This window comes from Heteronotia binoei, chromosome 3 (assembly GCF_032191835.1).
Source record: "Heteronotia binoei isolate CCM8104 ecotype False Entrance Well chromosome 3, APGP_CSIRO_Hbin_v1, whole genome shotgun sequence".
NCBI lineage: Eukaryota > Metazoa > Chordata > Lepidosauria > Squamata > Gekkonidae > Heteronotia > Heteronotia binoei.
In genome coordinates this window covers 146,811,420-146,832,842 of record NC_083225.1, presented here as the reverse complement: position 1 = coordinate 146,832,842, position 21,423 = coordinate 146,811,420, and the positions used below count along the sequence as shown (strand labels likewise).

Below are 21,423 nucleotides of genomic sequence, written 5' to 3'. Positions count from 1 at the left end.
AGCAGTTTAAATGGCTCAAAGCCTTTTAAACTGAACAGTTGAGCAGCATTTAAATGGCTCAGGGAAAAGCCATGGAGAGGAGAAAACACACAATTAGAAGGGCAGTCTATAGAGCATGGCAATGGATTAAACCACAAATATACAGGAAGGTGCCAAAGTGGATATCACCAGTAGAAGCACTGATGCATCCAAATTTATTCAAATAGGATGAAATATATAATTATCAATCATTGTTAAACCAGCAGGAAAACTTGAAGATAGAGGGAAATATGCAACTAGACTGGTGGACAAAGATGCACATTCAATCAAGATATAAGAGAGTTAAAGAACTTGGCTTTGAAAGAAAAATGAACGAGCTAGTGTTGGGTTTTTATTTCAATTTCACTTCCTGTTGTCATGAGTTAATTAAATGAATGTATACGCATGCTGATGTTTAGCCATTGAGAGGTGTAGCCAATGAGAATGTTTGCACGTACTTCCCGCTCAGGCTGGGTGTCAATATGTATAGTGACCATTGAAGGAAAGCCCTCAGATCTCCATGCAGTTAGAGTTTGGACTCCATAGAGTCGAGATGTAGTCTAGAGACTAGATAGGATACTGAATCCTTCTTTTGTTTTCTAGTAATCCCAGTCTACCTTTTCCTCAAAGTAAAAGTAAACTACTTTATTCTTAAGATAAACTGTATGCCTGGCTTGTTTATGTGTGGTCCTCTCCATGCAACTCTGCTAAAGTATTTGTAAACCCTAACAAAAGGTTATGGGCCCAGTGAGCTTCATAGCTGTGAGCAAAAGCCAAGGCAATTAGCTAAGAAATGTAAATAAGAGCTCAGGTCTATTGTTCACGGATTTGCATCTGAAGGAATTCCTTCCCCATCGCTCGTGGTCGCTGGCTGGCCACTTGGGAACAAAGAACCGATTCTCTTTGATGTCCTGTCGGAGAAGAAGACCCAGACAGAGGCAAGCGCCTGCAAGTTCTGCGAGAGCATCTTTGGCTGAGGAAAGAATGACGTTACAGCCACCAGAGCAGGTTGTATACAATATGGAAGGTTCCCATAAGCTTAGCATCCCTAAATTGTCCAAGGATAACTTCCTTTTATGGAAAATGGCAACTGAGTGTGCTCTGGGAGTGCAACAGATAAAATGTGTGCTGGATTATGTAATTCCAGAGGATTTGTCTCAAGAGCGAAGAGATAAATTTGATGCAGACGAGCTTAAAGCCAAGATGCTGATTCTAAGTTCTGTCTCATCCCAAGAGACAGCCATTGTTGTTAATTGTGACCACGTAAAGAAGATTTGGAATAATCTGAATTCAAAGTACGGGCAACACATCTTTATCCAGAGGCAGTATCTGCGCAAACGCCTCTACTCCCTCAGTCTTGCCCCAGGGGGTGATATCTCAGATCACCAAGATAGAATTCTGGCTCTTGTAGCTGAATTAAGATCAGCAGGAGGTACAGTTTCCACTGAGGAACTTCAGGCACTCATTGTCTCCTCATTTCCAGAATCGTATGAGAGCATTCTTGCTCCGGTTGAATCCAGAGAAGAGATTGATATTGATTTCACAATTGCATATTTGAGAGATTTGAGTGTTAAATGGAAACTCTCTAAAATGTCAAGCCAAATGCAAGCGTTGTCTGTGAAGGAGGAGAGAGGGACCAGAGATCAAAGGACCTGTTACAAATTCCTCAGGCCAGGGCACATTGCGAGATTTTGTAAATCAAAACAAGGCAGATCTAAAGGTGATGGCCCGGGCTTCTGTTTGCACGTACTTCCCGCTCAGGCTGGGTGTCAATATGTATAATGACCATTGAAGGAAAGCCCTCAGATCTCCATGCAGTTAGAGTTTGGACTCCATAGAGTCGAGATGTAATCTAGAGACTAGATAGGATACTGAATCCTTCTTTTGTTTTCTAGTAATCCCAGTCTACCTTTTCCTCATAGTAAATGTAAACTACTTTATTCTTAAGCTAAACCGTGTGCCTGGCTTGTTTATGTGTGGTCCTCTCCACGCAACTCTGCTAAAGTATCTGTAAACCCTAACAGCTAGATGAAATATTGATGGGTACTAATGAAAAATTAATTTAAAAAATATATGTAATTTATTATTAGGAATGAAAATGCAAGATGAAATTATCAAAGAAAGTATAGTGAAGTGGATGCAGAATATCGGGTATGCGACAGAGTTTACAGATTGGAAAAGATTGTGGAAAATGAGCATTAAAATGACTAGATCATCACCTTTAAAGAGAACATATATAAGATGCTGTACAGGTGGTATACTACTTCAGAAAAATTATCAAAGATATATGCGGACACTTCTAATAGATGCTGGAAATGTCAGAAGGCAGTTGGAACTTTCTACCATATGTGGTGGCAATGTGAAAAAGCAAAGAGATATTGGATCCAAATCCACAGCTGGTTACAAAAAGCATTAAAAACAAATGTAAAACATCTACCTGAGTTAAATTTATTGAACATATATCAAACCCCCACACCTAAGTTGATAGCCACATTCTTAGTACATGCAACTACGTCTTCAAGAATTGTCTATGCGAGATACTGGAAATTACCAGAGAAATCTAAGAGAGAAGAATTGTTCAAAAATTATTTGAAACAACAGAAATGGACTTTCTTTCAGTGAAACTGAAGGAAGGAAACATACAAGAGTGTAAAGAAACCTGGCAACCCGTATATGATTGGCTGAAAAGATTTAATGAAATAAGGTAAGAATGATGTAAGAACCAGAAATAAATGAAATAGGTCAAGGAAAAGTAGTAGGAATATGAATGATGTGATATATTGTAAATAACCGACTTAAACTCTTACTCTCCAATTTATTGTCTGTTTGTTTGTGTTATATAGGTACATCTTTATTTTCTTTGTTATATGTATGTTGGAAAATAAAAACTATTGAATCTAGAGAGGAGAAAACACAGGTTTAATTTTTAAATGGCTCATGAACTGATACAAACCAATTTCATTCACAAACCCGCATATTGGTTTGTGGTTCAGTTTATGGTTCAGTCAGGGTGTGTGGCTTAATATGCAAATGAGTTCCTGTTGGGCTTTTTCTTTTTTAAAAAGCCCCCCAAAAGGCCCTCAATCAACCCACCTACTCCAACCAGCTTCCCCTAAAAACATACATATCCAGTTTTTGAAAATCTTATTCAGGAATCGAAGACATGGACTCATCCCCCACTGCTGATTAGCTGGCCAGTAGGGAAACTTAACAGGAAAGAAAAGAAAAGGTCCAGGTGACATTGCCAATGATGTGGTGACATCACTTTTGGTGGTGCCTGGGTGACACTCTGGTATTTGGACAGAATCTCTCTATGATAGAAACCATTTCTACCATAGAGTTCCCCCCCCCCCAAATACCAGAGCATCACCACAACATCGCAGCATGCTGGAAGTGACATAGCCACATCACTCTCTTGGCAATTCTCCCTACCCCCCCCACCAGTTGCCAGGAGGGCCCCTACCATATGACAGGATGGGCAAAGAAGAGAAGTGCAAAAAGGACGGACAAATCAAAATCCAGCAACTAAATTTAGAAGAGAAAAAGAGAAAGGAAAAAAGGGTATATAAAGTAGAGACAAAAATATAACAGTGGTGGCACATCTACAGATGAGTTTCTATAAAAGCTTTCCAATAATCCAAAAATAAGTCCTACATAGCTATCATCTATATGCCACGCATTTCAATACTGATAGAGTTCTAAGGTCCTCAGTCCACTGATTTACCAGAGGTGGGCATTTATGTCTCCAAGAATTTTAGTTGTTGTAAGTGCATGGAGGTTCTTTTTTTGTTGCTATTGGTAAGCCTCCAAGAGATGGGCAGTTAGTTTTAAAGTATGTAAACATCCTCAAAAGATTAATGTGCATTCTAAAATTGATATGAGTAATAACTTCTTCCCGGAAAAAAACACACACACAAATGAGTGGACATACCCAAAATATATGTTTTAAGGGAAATGTCCTTACACCAACAGTTAGACACTCTACTTTGCTTGAAAGTCACTGTGGTGTCCAGTATATCCTAAATATAATTTTTGGTTGAATAAGTTGCAACTTAAGATCCAGGCTATATCCCATTGCTTTGGAAAAATTTAGCTCCTTATTGCACTCATTCCTGCATATGTAATGATCAACATCAAATATTTATAAACAAATGTTTTAGGTTTATTTTCTGGCTTGATTCAATTAAAGTTTCTAGGAGCAAAGAGGACACTGAGACACTTACAGTACAATCCTAAAGAGACTTACTGTAGTCTAAGCCCATTAAAATGAATAGGCTTTGACTGGTGTAACTCTCTTTAGGATTGCACTGTCAATGCCACAGGGGCATACTTAGATATCAACAGATGTAGTAGTTGTAAATATTACCATTCAACAGAAGTTGACAAGCCATATCTAGACCTCAGCTAAGAAAATGATGAAAACTCATCAATTAGTCCAATGTAAAAATCCCTGTTGATCCAAGCCTTCAATAATAATAAAAAGGTTTCTTCCCAATTTTTAGGTCTGGAATGGTCCATAATGCTAATTTAACATGTGAAAATGGATGAAATTGGTATTGTTATGACATTATGCGCCACTGTAGTCTAGCTGCATAAATTTCAGGAGAAACAGGGCAGTGCAGTTTTAACCTTTTCATATCGCTCCAAAATGGTACATAGAGGCCCTGTTCACACAGCGTGTTGAGTCCGTGTTAAACTGACCCAGTTCTGTTCCAAATATCTTTGTTCCGGATATTATCGATCAGACTGCCATACTGCAATTCAAATCACTCTGTGGTAAAACCGTCTTCTGCAGTCCACATGATGGCATCATGCAGTTCTTTTTTTCTCCACTTTTAAGCGCACATGCACATATGTGCACAAACGCATGCGCATAGGTTAAAACATTTTGTGGTTATGCAGTTATGCGCATATCACTTAGTAGTAAAAAAAAAATGGCAACCGTAAACCGAATGTCTGAGGCTCCTTTTGCTCTGGGACAGCCTTCAGACATCTGGAAGTTGGTCGAAAACTATCCAGATGGGGAGACTACGAGGTGAAACTGGAGAACTCAAAAAACACCGCAAAGGATTAGGTAACAAAATACTCCAGTTCCGAGGATTTTTTTTTTTGGGGGGGGGGCTACTATGAGTTAATACTGAGAGGCAGATGCTGCTGTTGGATCAGCCACTTTTAATCCAGTATGAAACAGCAGCGACAACTGATTATACTGTGCATCTGAACAGCCCCAAATTGTTGTTTCTATGTCTTTGTATGTATTTTAGCTCTGGTATGAATTGCTTTAATGATCTGTGGCAGGTATGTCAAACAGGTAGATCGCGATCTACCAGTAGATTGCGGAGGGGTCAGAGGTAGATCACCAGCCCCACTTGGTCTCATGGTTTGCTGGACAGATGTTTGGGTTTTTTTGATGATTGTTTGGTGTGGTGGTATTTGATTATTGGTGCCAGTATGATGAATTCTTATTTTTACTTTTAGAACTGCATGTGTGGTTTTGGCACCATCCAGAGGTCTTCAGGTCCTGCTGATCTTTAATACTTTGGGACAGTGACAGTTTTGGACCAGATTCAGCCAGTGTTAACTTAGCATCCCAGCCACCCCAGTATAATGAAGATGAGTGTTCCAAAGAAGAGCAAAACCTACCACTTTCATGATGAATGGGAAATTAACTACTTCTCATCATGGTGAAAGACAAGTGTTGTTGTCTACTTTGTAACGCTGCTGTATCCTTGCCCAAAAAGGGTAATCTGGAGTGTCATTATAAGGCTCTGCATAGCAATAAGTTTGCTGCTGATTTTCCACCCAAAAGTGAAATTCGTAAACTGAAGCTCAAAGAACATAAATCGAAATTGGCTGCACAGCAACAGTTGATGGCGAAGCCAAGGTCACATTCGGTCAATGCAACCATGGCATCCTTCAACGTCAGCAACCTGATCGCAAAAAAAACGCAAACCTTTCAATGAAGGAGAATTTGTAAGATTGTTTTCTTGAAGCAGCAGACAATCTTTTTGAAGGATTTAAGAATAAGAAAGAAATCATAGCTGCTGTTTAAGATGTACAATTGTCAAGAAACACCGTTGTGTGGCGAACAGAAAAGATGTGTGGAGACACAATTGAACAATTGTTGGAGGATGTTTCAATTGGTGTTGCTTTCTCATTCCAACTGGATGAATCTACAGACATTAGCCCTGTTACTAGTCTTTATCTGGGTGGTTTTTGAAGACTTCAGTGTTAAAGAAGAACTACTTGGAATGATTTCTTTAAAAGGGAGAACTACTGATCAGGAAATATTCAACTCTTTCCATTCTTTTGTGACAAAGTGTAATCTTCCATTGCATAAACTTGTTTCCATCACTACTGATGGAGTAAGAGCAATGACAAGTGAGGTTAACGGTTTCATAGGCCTCTGTAGACAGCATGACATTTTTCCAGATTTCCTTTCTTACCACTGCATCACTCACCAGCAAGTTTTGGCAAGCAACAGACTCAGTACAAAGACTGTCATGGACATCACTTTCAAAATTGTAAATTCAGTTCATGGAAGATCACTTCAAAGATGGCTTTTCAATCTTACTCTTGATGAAGGGGCAGCAGAAATCATTTTGCACACAGATGTAAGGTGACTAAGTAGGCACAAATTTCTGCAAAGATTTTGTGATTTGCTGAATGAAATAAGAAGGTTTTTGAAGGAGAGTTGGAAGATGAGGAGTGGTTATATGATCTGGCATTGCTCGCTGACTTTACAGGTGAACTAAGTGATATGAACATTGAACTATAAGGTAAAAACAAATGCATTGACGAGATGATGAGTACAGTTTCATCCTACAAGAGCAAATTTGAGCTAATGATGATTGACCTTGCAAACAACACTTTTGATCGTTTTCCTAATACGCAGGACCATCTGGGACAATATCCAAATTTTGTTTTTCAGAAAGAGAAGTATGTGACAGAAATCTGCTCTGTTATCCAGGAATTTGAAAAAAAGATTTTGTGACTTCCAAAAAATTGAAAAAGTTGTGGAGTACTTGTCATACCCATTCAAAGCAGATATGGACATTAAGGAAACTGCAGCTGCTATCAGTAAAATTTACTCATTGAACAAGGCATCTCTTGAAAACAAATAGTAACCCTTAAAAATGACATTTTTCTCAAGACCCATGCTGAACAAGAATCGTTTTGGAAGCTAGTGCCTAGAGACAAATTTCCCAACTTGAGAAGATGCAGTGAAGCTGTACACTCCTGTTTCAGTTCAACTTATTTGTGTGAATCTGCGTTTTCCCATCTGAAAACGACAAAGAGTACACAGAGTTCCAACATGACAGATGAACATCTCCAAGATTCCCTGAGACTGGCCTTCACGCAATATTCACCCAACTTCAAAAAGCTGGTGGATGAAATGCAGGCTCAGACGTCTCACTAATTAGCAAGAGTGAAGTTTTAAAGATTGCACAAGATCAGCCTGGATCAATACTTGACCTACATTTAATACAAATTACTCAATAAAAGTTAAAGAAAGTTATAACAATAAAAATTTAAGAAAAACTGTTCGCAGTCTTTCTGGATCTTCGTCTCTGTTTTGTTTTTGCTTATTTTGCTTACCAGTAAATGACAGAAGGTGCATTGTAAATGGGGGTGTGTGGAACCCAACTTTGGTGGGTTAAAATCTAATTTGAAACTAATTTGAAACTTAATTTTCATGGTGGTAGATCACCAGCACTTTTGTCCGGAAAAAATAGATCACGACCTATTTGAAGTTGGACATGCCTGATCTGTGGGGTTTTGAAGGGGGTACAAGACTAGTTTTAGTGGTTTTAAAATGTGATTTTGTTATGCATATCCCATTTGTTAACTGCCTTGGTGGCCCTTGTGAGGGCAGAAAGACATAGGCTTGCCAATCCCTAGGTCCCAGAGGGGGTTCTCTCACTTTCCCAGGTTCCTTCCCATCCCCAGTCAGCTGGCCAGCGGGGGGAAGCCCCACCCCCACAGCCCCCATGTGTCTTTCCCCCTCCGGAGGCTTCAGTCTCCGATTGAAAGACTTTCTCTTGGGATGGTGTGTCTGTGTTACTTTGAAGAAGTTGGCAGCAACTCATGAGTAAAGACGCCAATCCCTCGCTTCAGAGTCACCAGAAACAGGGGAGGGAAATGTCTGCTGGGCACTTCATTATTCCCTATGTGGAGATCAATTCTCATAGGGTATAATGGGGAATTGATTTGGAGGTATCGGGGGCTCTGAGGGGGCTGTTTTTTGAGATAGAGGCACCACATTTTCAGTATCGCATCTAGTGCCTCTCCCCAAAATACCCCCTAAGTTTCAAAACGATTGGACCAAGGGGGCCAATTCTGTGAGCCCCAAAAGAAGATGCCCCTATCCTTCATTATTTCCTATGGAAGGAAGGCATTTAAAAAGGTGTGCTGTCCCTTTAAATGTGATGGCGTTCAATGATGGAGTTCAATGATGCTTGTCACACCCTTGCTCCTGGGTCTGCCCCAATGTCTCCTGGCTTCACCCCCAAAGTCTCTTGGCTCCACCCCCCAAATCACCAGATATTTCTTGAATTGGACTTGGCAACCCTAGAAAGGCAGGATATAAATGTGAAATAAAAAAAAATTAAAAGAGAGTTCTCAATATGTGCTACAAAACAGAATAATTAGTTAACATTAGTTAACAATAGTACTGTTTAGCAGCCCCTATGTTAAACAATCAGAGAACCTCTACCTTTCTGGCTCCTCTATAAGGTGGCAGGACTCCAGGAACTGCCTGCAGTCTCCAAAGCAACATTAGGTGGAAAAGCTCATTTTAAAGTTGTTAGGGAGATCACATTCCCCTTTCTGTTATGGCAGATGGAAGAACTCTAGAAGCTCTAGAATGAGCTCTTCAGTTCACCTCATGCCCTAATACCATTAGAATATCCTTTTTCCTGCTCCAGATCCACTTAATTGATTGCCACTAGGAGGTGGGGAAACACTCAGTATGATGATACCAGGACATGAGGTAAATTGAACTAGACATTATGGAGAGAAAGAGAATTTGACATACTATTTATTAGGCAGCCCTAAGCTTTTTTAATAATGTAAATTCCAAAACAATGCAAATTCTAATAATTTTATTTGAACAACAGTTTGCAATAAAGTACTAAATTCAAAACTAAATGGGATATAATTACCACATAATTGATATGAGCATTACTTACTTTAGAGGCACATGAAAGGGGAAGGTCAAAAGGGAAATGTGTTCCTTGACAATGAGTCCTGTAAGGATTAGGGAATCCCCTTTCTGATCTGTATTAGTTTAATCCTGTACGTCTTAATGCCGGCTTCTATCAAATATAGCTGATTAAATATTTCTATTCACTATGAATAGCAATGCCATTGGAAATAAAGTATTTTAAAAACATACATCTATCAGCAATGTGTTTACAATATAATAATCACAGATATCAATATATCTAGTTTTCAGTATGTCCAAATCTGTGGATACTTAAAGCCAGAGTCTAGAGCTGTGAGCAGACAAGTCCAGGTTTGCAAAAAAATTCATAATCTAAAAATAAAATATATTGAGGGTTAACCACCCTCCTCCCCCCATATACTAGAAGCATCACCTATATCGTCAAGAAATAAAATATCAACCACACCAGCACTGCCAGCCATCAAGGCTTGGCTTCTATCAGTAAAAGCAGGGGAAAGAGGAGTTTTGGCCTTTGAGGCATGATTCATATGGGAGTAACCATAAAGTTTTGTCCAAATGCTAGAGCATCCGCCGCGTCTCCAGGCAAAGTACTGAAATTGCTTCTGGGCATACAGAAAATGACATCAGCAAGTTTGAGCATGCACCTTATCCCCTGGAGTTTCTCATTTTCCCCTCACCAGCCAGCTGACTCGGGTCCCTCCTGTGCTTCTTTCCATTTAATGCAGTGCCTCTGTGCTCATGTCTCAGTATGATAGGGTTGCCAAGTCTCTTGGAGTCTCCGGTGGGGGACTTACCTCTTGCATGCAAAGCATGCGTGGCATGATGTCATCATGCCAACGACATTGCACAATGGCCACTCTAGGCGTTTTTGGGGGAAATCAATGGTTTTCCTGGACACTCTAACCATTTGGGAGGGAAAAACTCTATGGTACCAATGTGGGCCGGCGGGTTGGGTACCTCTACCTTCTTGGCTCCTCTATAAGGTGGCAGGACTCCAGGAACTGCCTGCAATCTCCAAAGCAACATTAGGTGGAAAAGCCGGGGGCTTGGCAGCCCTACAGTGTGATTATGAGATATTTGCAGCCCTCTTTCCTTGGCTTCATCCCTGTGCTCTATACTTGGCACAAAGAACATTATAACATCACCAAGATGTTTTCAATAAATAACCTGCAAACTCTTCCATCCTTCCATCACTTGATACTCTGCTGTGCCACAGAAGCCAAGAAGCTGGTGCCTTATATCAGGCTCTATGTTTGCAAATAAGAATGTGAACAACAGAACAAGTAAAGAGCAGGTAGGCAGCCTGTTGCAGGAAGTTCAGAATGTTGCCTGGTATCACTCAGCCCCTGATTAGGCTTTTAGATACTTACAGAATCTGATAAATTATTGATGCACAAGAGGCATGCCACCCTATCAATTTGCAAATCCATGTTTGAGGCCAGCAGATACCCATCTAGATATCATAACTTTATTTCCAGCACAACAGCAACCAATTTGCAGATTGGTTGGTTAGGTTTATTTTTTCTATTTTTATTTATTTGGCTTACAAGGCACTTAAAAAGGTTGACGATACGAATAAAGGAGAAAAATTAGACAGAAATAACAGAAACGTGGAATACCACCGATACCCAAACTGCTCTGTCTCCTTTTCTTATAGAATAATCCAAGCACAATATGCCAGAACCAACAAGTAGGTTTATTTGTCTGCATTCCTAGGATCAGAGGCTAGCTTTGTTCTTGAAGAAACAATATTTGAAATAAAGACAACCCAAGAACTAAGCACTGTTTAGCAAAAGCATTCAGTCATATGCTACTTTGGAGTAGTGGCTAGAGTGTAAAACTAGGATCTGGGAGACCCAGGTTTGCATCCCTGCTCTAATGTGGAAGCTTGCTAGGTGACCTTGGTCTATTCACAGACTGATTCCCCACTAGGCTTGTTCTGGTGTTAAAGCTCTTTTCCTCCTGATGCTTCTGTCCAATTTCACACAAGCTGCCCCAGGGCTGCAACTTGCCCTGCCTGTTTCCCTCAGCAAGCAGAAACTAGTTTTCAGAGGATCTTGCTTGCCATGGGAAAGAGGCGAGGCAACTCTCAGCCCCGGGGCAGTTTGTGCAAAATTGGATGGAAGCGTCAGGGGAAAAAGACCTCCAACACCAGAACAAGCCTAGTGGGAAATCGGTCACACTCTCACAGCCTAATCTACCTCACAGGGTTACTGTGAGTATAAAATGGAGAAAAGAACCATGTAAATTGCTTTGGGTCTCCATTGGAGAGAAAGACAAGGTATAAATGAAGTAAGTATTCATAGGTTTTGCTGCGTGGTGCCCATAGAGTCAAGAAAATGACATTGAGTCAAGAAAGAAGAAGATGATGATATTGGATTTATATCCCGCCCTCCACTCCGAAGAGTCTCAGAGCGGCTCACAATCTCCTTTACCTTCCTCCCCCACAACAGACACCCTGTGAGGTGGGTGAGGCTGGAGAGGGCTCTCACAGCAGCTGCCCTTTCAAGGACAACCTCTGCCAGAGCTATGGCTGACCCAAGGCCATGCCAGCAGGTGCAAGTGGAGGAGTGGGGAATCAAACCCGGTTCTCCCAGATAAGAGTCTGCACACTTAACCACTACACCAAACTGGCTCTCCAGAAATGACATGCAGAATCCACTCATTACTGGGAATTTACACTGCTATTGTTGATATTGGATTTATATCCCACCCTCCACTCCGAAGAGTCTCAGAGCAGCTCACAATCTCATTTACCTTCCTCCCCCACAACAGACACCCTGTGAGGTGGGTGGGGCTGGAGAGGGCTCTCACAGCAGCTGCCCTTTCAAGGACAACCTCTGCCAGAGCTATGGCTGACCCAAGGCTATGCTAGCAGGTGCAAGTGGAGGAATGGGGAATCAAACCCGGTTCTCCCAGATAAGAGTCCGCACACTTAACCACTACACCAAACTGGCTCTCACATTCACCTTCAAGATTTTCCTGCATAGATCCAACCATGTGTTCATTCTGCCCACCCCAGAAAAAAATTGAGCTAAACTGCAGGAAATTGTTCAGAATGCTTTCATATAAACCCTCCTTCCTTGGGGGCAAGGTGGTTGAGCATGCTATGGTTGCCCCACTGCAGGCAGTTCTCAATGATACATTAGCTAGATGCATTTTTCAGTCTGGCTTCTGGCCTCCTTCTAGACTAAAACATTTTTAATTGCCATGATGGATGACTTCTGGCAAGAGAAAGACATGGTAAGTACTTATTGTGTTGAGTCTTTTCCATTTATAAGCACCTTTCGGTATCATCACCTATGGAGAAATGCCATTTTGGCTGGTATTTAGTTGGGAGTTGGCTAGGAGGAGGTTGTCAAACTTGAGGTAGGCTTTGGCCTAATCTCCTCCTCATTCTCCCCTCCCCTCCTGTCTGGAAACAGCAATTCTGGGGAGGCCTCCTAGAGAGCCAGGAAGTTCTTTAGGTCTGTCTCCCAGAATACTACAAGAGGGTAAACCAGTTCCTGGGCGGAAACTGCATTACATATTAGTGATTTGGGGGGGGGGGGAGCCCTGAGTTTGCTACAATTCCAGGAGTGTACAGTGGAACTTGCAACAGTCTAAGCAAGGTGCCTGCTCTGCATGTCGTCCAGTTAAGGCAAGTATTAAAACAGGGAGAGAAGGAGTGTTTTTTATCTACTTTGATTTGTTTCTTCTGTTCACTTTTTGAAATGCTTGTAGTTATAGTCTGTAAACATTTTGTTACAATCTGGAGTTCCTCTGTACCACATAGTTTCCCCCAATCACTTGGAACTAACAGTGGGTTGGGGAATCCCAAAGGTGGAGAGAATTAGTAGAGCATTTGGTTGCCAACTCTCCAGGGGAGCCCCAACGATCCATGGGAAGCTCCAAGAAGGGTTCCTAGTGAGTTCAGAGGGAGGTTAGGAGGCTGTCCAGCCTAACCAGAGCCCCAAACAGGACAGTGGTAGCAATACCCTGAGGCAGTAGAGTGGAATGACCCCTTCAGGTCAGCATACCAGAAAGGGGTGGGCAGGGCCGAGGCCAGCTAGTAGACGCAGGCCTGGTCCACCACATCAACCATCGAACCACATACATCTTTGATTACTGGCATGTGTTATCCCTGGGGCTTCCCTTGAAAAATGTTTTAAATACTTAACTGTTACAGAACGCTGCAACCAAATAATTGAAAGGTATGTGCAAGTGGCTTTGACATAGTAAATATAACTTAATTACATAACCCAACTACTGAATGTTTCTGTTTGCTTCAATCCTAAATTGAGTAAAAAAGCAGTATACAAATGTTTTAATTTAAAATTAATTTTAAATATTTTCCCTTACCTTCATGATGAGGCTTTGATGTTCTTCAGACTGACTAAAGTTGGTTCCCATCTCAAATATACTCATAGTTCCTTCCTCACATACATTCAGCCAGTTTTGATGTTCTTCGCGTCCTGGGAGTCGTTCCCAGAATGTTTTGAAGACTTCCCATACAGCTTCCTGGCACACTGAAAAAGTAGTATTTATTATTATTAGGGGAGAAGCTGTGGCATTGGGTTGCCATTCTCCAGGTGGTGTCACAATGTAAATGGGACGACGGAGGAGAGACTAAGCCACAACAAAAAGAAAAAAACTCTCCGTGTAAAATGCAATTTTAACTTGTTGTGAATAATAAGTATTAAAATACAAAACGAATAATATCAGTACATATCACCAAGTTAAAACCTCATAAGTTACTCAGTGTTCCTACTGTCCTTATGCGGCTGAAAGCCACTAAATTACATTCAGTCCAGTATTAAAAGTAGGTGGTCCAAATACTGGACTGCATGTAATTTAGTGGCTTTCAGCCGCATAAGGACAGTAGGAACGTTGAGTAACTTATGAGGTTTTAACTTGGTGATATGTACTGATATTATTCGTTTTGTATTTTGATACTTATCATTCTCTAGGTGGTGGCTGAAGATCTCCCACAACTGGTCTCCAAATTGCAGAGATCCATTCCCCTGAAGAAAATGGCTGTTTTAGAAGGTGAACACTATGGCATTATACCCCATTGAGGTCCCTCTCTTCCCCATTCTCCACCTCCAAAATCTCTAGGTATTTCCCAGCTCAAAGCTGGCAACCCTAATCATGTGTGCTTTGCACACAAAGCTCCCAAGTTCAGTCCCTGGTATCCAGTTAATAAATCTCTTGGGGAAGATTTTGGGAAAGAGCTTTTTGTACCTGAGATCCTGAAGTGCTGTGTACTGTCAAAGTAGACAGTACTGAACTTGATGGAACAGCCTCATCCTCATATGTACATTATGGCAACTTCATATGTATTTATTTAATCAGCACATAAGAATAGCTCTGTTATTTGCTCCAATGAGCACCCAGTGACAGGACTGTTGTGAGGAATGGAGAGGAGGAGAAAAATGTAAGCTACTTTAGGTCCCCAGTGGGGAGAAAGGTGGGGTATAAAGGAATAAATAACTAGGTTAATTCATATGCCATGACCATTATTTGTACTCTTAGATAGATTGCCAACCTCCCAGTGGGGCCTTGCAATCCCCTGGAATTACAACTGAATCTGATCTTCAGACTACAGAGATCAGTTCCCAGGGGAGAAATGGCTACTTGGAAGGTGGACTATATGGCATTATACCCTGCTGAGGTCCCTTCGCTCTCCAAATTTCCAGGAACCTCCCAACCTGGAGTTGGCTACCCTAGCCTTAGGGACAGTCTAGCCCAGGGGTGACCAACGGTAGCTCTCCGGATGTTTTTTTACCTGCAACTCCCATTAGCCCCAGCCAGCATGGCCAGTGGCTGAGGCTGATGGGAGTTGTAGGCAAAAAAAAATATGGATATGGAGAGGTACCGTCAGCCACCCCCGGTCTAGCCCATCTCCCAGGCACAAGTGGAGAATGCATTCAGGAGGGGGACTAATGCTAAGGTCAGGAGCAGAAGGATTTAGTCAGGCTGAATTACCCCCTTTTCTCAATCTTTTTCTTCTTTGTCATCTCATTTTCTTTCCCTCTTGTTATAACCTTTAGCTGTGAATTTCTTGGATTTGATACTTGCACGTTGCTTTAATATTACAGAGCACCATGATTAATGGTAGAGGCCAAATGCTACACATATGTTAGTCATGTTCCCTGTTGTTATACAAGTAGGCTCCTTAGAAGTAAAGCTTCATCACTGTCAGAAAATTTTTTAGTCCCATTAAGTAGTTTGTGTTCTACTTCCAAACAAATGAACTCCATTGTGGCTAGGGCAAAACAAAATTGATAAAATTTCACATCAACTACTATCTGTACAATTTATGTTTTTCAGTAGCAGAGGTTTTGAAAGGCTAACTGACATTATTCTGTCAACTCAGAGGCCAAGGGTAATAAGTGTTAATTAAATACTTTTTTCTTTTCCTCCCCGCCCCCCCGCCCCCAGGGGCTCCTATTGCTTTCTGTATTGGCTTCAGGCCCCTAGTCCTCTTCTTAATGATATCTCTGTTCTCCTCTCCTTTTAATTAATGCTCAATTTAAAAAAAGAATTAGGCAGGATAACTGTTTCCAAATGCAAGCTGTTGCTTCCTCTAAACACCTTAGTCGCCTCCAACTAGCTTAGAGATTTAGTATCTGCCCTTCCAGTTAGTTAGTGTGACAGCCACCCCACTGAGTCCAGCCTCAAAAGCTCACCACCATCTGTGGGTTCTTATTGCATTAACCAAACATGAACTTAGGGACCAGCGGGCCTCTCTTATGGACAGAAGGGATAAAGCTTTGGGAAGTCAGTGTACCTTCTGCTGTGTCAGGAAAATCCACTGAAGTGGATTGCTTATACTTTCATGTGGAAAAATGGAACAAGTTCAGAATGGAAAGTATTATTGTACATATTTAGCAATATATTGAAAAATAAAAGGAAGCTCTCTTTACTTCACATTGCTGACAATGCCAATTTAAACCAGAGTCGCAATTAACTGCTTGTCTGCTCACCTGCAGATACCTTTCTGCAGGATGTAAAGAACTCAGTTACTGCAGTTTCCACTGAATCCCATTATAGAGTACGGTAAGTCTTGAGCATATAAAATCACCTTCTTTTAAAGCCAATCCAGAAGTTGTGGTTGGACATTTTCAATGCAAAAAAAGGAGGGGAGGAGGACTTTTTAGGCCAGCCCCTAAATCAGGGTTTCCCAAACTTTTCTTTCCCGTGGCCTGGTTATTTTTATACTTCTTCTTCGTGGCCCTCTAAAATTTGAGGGTGGAGCCAGGAGACTTTGGGGGTGGAGCTGGGAGACAAGAATCATGTCATTTCCTGTGGTGTCCATTCCAGGTCAAGGGCCAAGTGATGTCACTTCCGAGGCACACTGAACCAAAACTCCACCTTTTCCTGTGATGTCACTTCCAGGGCACTCCCCCAAACCTGCCTCTTCTTCTGAAGTAACTTCGTTTTCAGAAAAATCTCTCTGAAACTCATGCTGAGCCGAAATAGGGGTGGAAAGTGGGCAGTGTGCAACTTTTTCATACATTCCCAGAGTCTTTTCTTTCCACCCCCACATCTGCATGTACCTATCTGTTTGTGTGTTCTTCTCCAGCTTGCAAGCACTCCTAATGCCCATGTTCAATTGCCTGAACCACCTACACACCCCTTCCTCAATAACACTGGCCAGTGTATGCAGTTGGGAGTGCTGTTGCCATTGCCATCAGTAATGCCAGCACTGTGTACCACCCACACTGAGCCCTGCAAGCTGTTTTACTTCAAAATATGCTGACACATTTAGTAGGCCCTTCCTTCAGCTGCTACTAACTGGAACCCTGCCTCAAGCTACAACCAAGCTTGCTTGGTTTCAAGAAAATCTTTTGACAGCTATTTTTCATACTTTCCCTTGGCTGAAACACTGGGAAATTGCTGTGAAAGGTAGCAGAGAATTGTAGTGCAATTAATGAATTAATTTCAAGTTATATGAAGTTCATACAAGCTTTTCTGCAGTTATCCCCAAAAGGATATTTATGAGGGGCTTGCAGCTTTTTACTGGCTGTGTTTCTCACGCCTTTAAAAGCAACCTGTTGTGCAGATATTTAGCCAGTGAACTTCTTTCATCCTTTTTAATATTTACAGGAGGAGTTTAATTTTGGTGTCAGACAGCTGTTAAAAACAGGACCAGTAAAACGGTGCATTCATAGTACCATCACTTCCAGTGCTGTTGAGATATACAGTGGTAGCCTCCAATAATCTCTTTCTGCCCCACACCTCTCACTCTCACTCACTCACACAGAAATCTCATAGAAAGGCCAGCTGGCTACAACTGGGGATGCCAACTTTTAATTGGCAGAGCTCCTATGTCTGCAACAACAGTATGCTGAACAGAAAAGTTTCATCCAGTAAAAATGGAAGGAAGGAAAGAAAGAGAAAGGGAAAGAATGAAATGGAAGGAAAGGAAAGGAAAGGAAAGGAAAAGAAAGACATGGAAAGAAAGAACATAAGCGAAGCCATGTTGAATCAGGCCAGTGGACCATCCAGTCCAAAATTCTCTCATACAATGCCCCAAAAGCACCAGAATGTCCACCAGTGGGGCCAGGGCACTAGAAGCCCTCCCACTGTTTCTTCCCCCCTCCCCCAGCACCAAGAATACAGATAGAACATAACTTGCAGGGAAAGAAAGAAAGAAAGAAAGAAAGAAAGAAAGAAAGAAAGAAAGAAAGAAAGAAAGAAAGAAAGAAAGGCAGGCCTTACTCACCATTTGATGATCCCAACTTGCAACTATTCTGCCTAGGGGTCATTTGGTTAAAAAAATAGCTACTGGAATGCCTATGCCCCGCCCCTCCTGGATGAAAAAATCATCCCCCCCTTCTTTGCGCCCAGGGAAATCTCCCCAAAAGAACATACTGCAAGGCACATGAAAGCTTATGCCTTGAAGAACATTTCATGGGTCTAAAGTGCCAGTGGACTCCAGCTTTTCTCTCAGACACTGGGAGGAGGGGAGAAGAAAGGAGAGGCAGCCCAGCTCCTCTCTGAACAACACAGAGATGGAAGGAAGGAAGGAAGGAAGGAAGGAAGGAAGGAAGGAAGGAAGGAAGCCAAATGGAGCTCAGGCTTTGCAGCTTGTGTCAGTCTTCAAGACTAACTTTTCTCTGCACAACACAGACGGGAAGGAAGGAAGTCAAATGGAGCTCAGGCTTTGCAGCCTGTGTCAGTCTTCAAGACTAGCTTTTCTCTACACAACAGAGAGACGGGGGAAGGAAGCAGAGCAGAGTTGATGCTTTGCTGGGGGTGGGGTTACCTTTGGCTTTTCTTGTGACCCAGTAGTGAGGCTTCCATGGCCTGGTACCGGGTCGCGACCCTGCAAATAGGAAACTCTGCCCTAAATGTTTCTTCTCCTTGTCTGGCTTCATGACCTGGTGGATCAGAGAGCCACTGCAGTATAGTGATGATGAGGTCAGACTAGGATCTGGGAGACCCAGGATTGAATCCCTGCTCTGCCATAGAAGTAGGGTTTCCAGGTGCCTGCTTACCAGAAGAGGGAGAGAAGCCCAGGTAACATTACTGATGATGTGATGTTACTTCCAACATGTACCAGAAGTGATTTCATCACATTGGTGGTGTCCAGGCAACATTGGTAAAAATGGGAGACACCAAATTTTTGCCCCATTTTGAAGACTCCTTTTATATTATTGCTAAAATGAAAAGCAGATGTCTTACACAGTATTTTTTCTTCAAAAAATGCATTCTCTGTTACAGTTCAGACCTACTGCATGTATTTATGACATGGTTACCAACTGTCTGGAGAAAAAAAATGCCCTGTTCCTTTAATGGGATGTTTTCACCAGGTGGTGCTATTTGGTAATGGAAAGTGCTGTCAAGTCACAGCTGACTTATGGTGACCCTGTAGGGTTTTCAAGGCAAGAAACATTTAGAGGTGGTTTGCTGCTGTGTCACATGCTAGTATTCCTTGAAGGTTTCCTATCTAGACACTAGCCAGGTCCAGTCCTGTTTCACTTCCAAGATCTGACAAGATTGGGCTAGGCTGGGCTAGTTTACCTCCATGCTATGAAAGCTTCAGCTGCACATTTCCAGACATTAAGCCTCTACTAAAGCAACAGGACATTTTTGACAAATCTTGACAACCCTCATTTCATAGAACCTTTTCACTAGAAACATGAATAAGCTATTTTCTCAAGTAATGTTAACATTTGCATTAGTGATGGTCAAAAGGGGTTGCCAGCTCTTTAAATCAGAGGGCGGGGCAAGGGTATGGAGCATAACAAGTTTGGGAAGTGCTAGGAATAGAACCTACTAGGTTTTGGTGGCTCTGGGGTTAGAGCTTAATTTCAAATTAACTCACCCCTCTAAAAGGGTAGAGCTTTAAAAAAAAATTGGCACAGGGGGCAAATAAATGAATCTTGCATATTACTTTTTCAGCAGTTTGCCTAAGGCAAAAATAAAAAGAATTTTGAAAATTAGCTAGAGCTTTCTTTCCCATAGGAATACAACAAAGGAGAGATTGTGAAAACAATGCTTGTTGGACAAGCTGTATTTCATAATTTGAACAACTGCATTTGGATTGCTTTGTATGATCTTAGAGAGCCAATAACTGGCAAATATAAAAATCAGCACACTGGAGAAAATGAAATGAAATTAATATGAACATGTGAACTGGCTTTCTTGAGCTATCATACAAGTATTAATACAAAAATGTAATCTTTGTCTGGCAAACCAGGCCATTAGAGTTTGGAGTAGTGTTTGGAATGTATATGAACTGGCCACCTATTGGATGGAGTTCTTGATGATGCAAATACCTGCACTATTTTGTAACTTAACCCTTAAATCTCCATGTCTCTCTGACATCTGTGAGTAACACTTATATTTAATGTATTTGATACATTCTGCTTCGTTTCTAATTACACTATCTTCCTAAAATAATAGGATGTAAATTGATGCCACTATTATTTGATTCTGTGAACCTTTAAAGAGCCTTCCCACCAAAGAAATGACTGCACATCAGTTTCTCTCTACCTAGGCATTGCCAGTTTCGGGAAGTGTCTACTTGACAGGTGTTTTACTGTTCAAGAGCCATTTATCTTTCCAAGCAGTAAGAGTTATTTAGCCTATTATGTTTTGTTCTATTGAAAGGGATTTACTAGGTTAACTGGAGGGACAGCACATGACAAGTTCGGGATGTCTACTGGGGGTGGGGCAGCTTTCTTGGTCATTTGTGTAAATGAGCAGTGCTCGCTTTTAATCCATGTATAATCCCATTTGTACTTCTTAAGGACTGAACCATGTACAGCCACTACTAGAATATTGAGTCAAGAAAGCCATCCTGTTTTGGAGGTGATACCAGACCAATATTCTTACTTGATGTGCTGTTAAAACTCGAAAAGCCCAAAGTTTAACAGCTGGTGATTCAGGAGAGTAGTGAGGAAATTAGTGAAGGATGTATCCTAGTAGCCTCTTTCATAGAATTGCTATTTCTGTGCAGTCATTTCTTTGGTGGGAAGGCTCTTTAAAGGTTCACAGAATCAGCTGAATGTTAAAATAATAGTGGCATCAATTACATCCATATAATACGGGGATATATTTAAATGAGTATGTTTGACTCATTAAAATGAAATTATTTAGCAGTGTACACTAAACTGTGGACTTTGTAAACATGGATGTGGCAGCCTACAGTTTAGACTGTTTCACATATTTTGCTTTTTTATGTATATGTCTAATGTCTTTCTGTGAATGACCCGAAAATCCATAGCTTTAGAGAATCCAGTTCTACAAGAAAGAGTTTTCCTTTCCCAGGTACTCCAATTAAAATTAGACCCCATTCTCAATTATTCAGTTATTTCTCAACATAATACCTACATTCTATAGAAACAGGAGTTTATCGTTCACTTGATATGAGGCAGGAGAATACAAAACAACTATGAATTGGTGCTTTCTTCCAGTTCAAATTTTGCTTCCTCTGGAGATTTGTCAAAAACAAGACTAACATCCACATCCAAAACTCCATCCTAAAAGGGCTTAGAATGGGGGTTATCTTGGAGACATGCCAATGTATCTAGAGATACGCCAGTGGTAAACCCTATCAGCATTCTGCTTGTGCCATGCTGGTTATAGTCCCTGTAGTGGCATAGACTTGGCCAGTATCAGGGCATACCATGGGTGGAACAGGACTTAGTTGGCTTCCTAAGCCTCACCAGCCTGATACACCTCCAGCACCAATATAACATGAAAACACTGGCATAGTTCAGATA

The 21,423-nt window shown here is 41.4% G+C and overlaps 1 protein-coding gene across 1 annotated transcript in view; it reads right to left on the bottom strand.

Moving 5' to 3' along the window:
• The window catches only part of IMPG2 (interphotoreceptor matrix proteoglycan 2), a 115,124-nt gene that overhangs the window by 79,400 nt on the left and 14,301 nt on the right, over window positions 1-21,423 (bottom strand). The window contains exon 3 of the mRNA XM_060234569.1: window positions 13,547-13,713. Coding sequence (XP_060090552.1) covers window positions 13,547-13,713 — 167 coding nt within the window. The remainder of the gene's footprint in view (window positions 1-13,546; window positions 13,714-21,423) is intronic.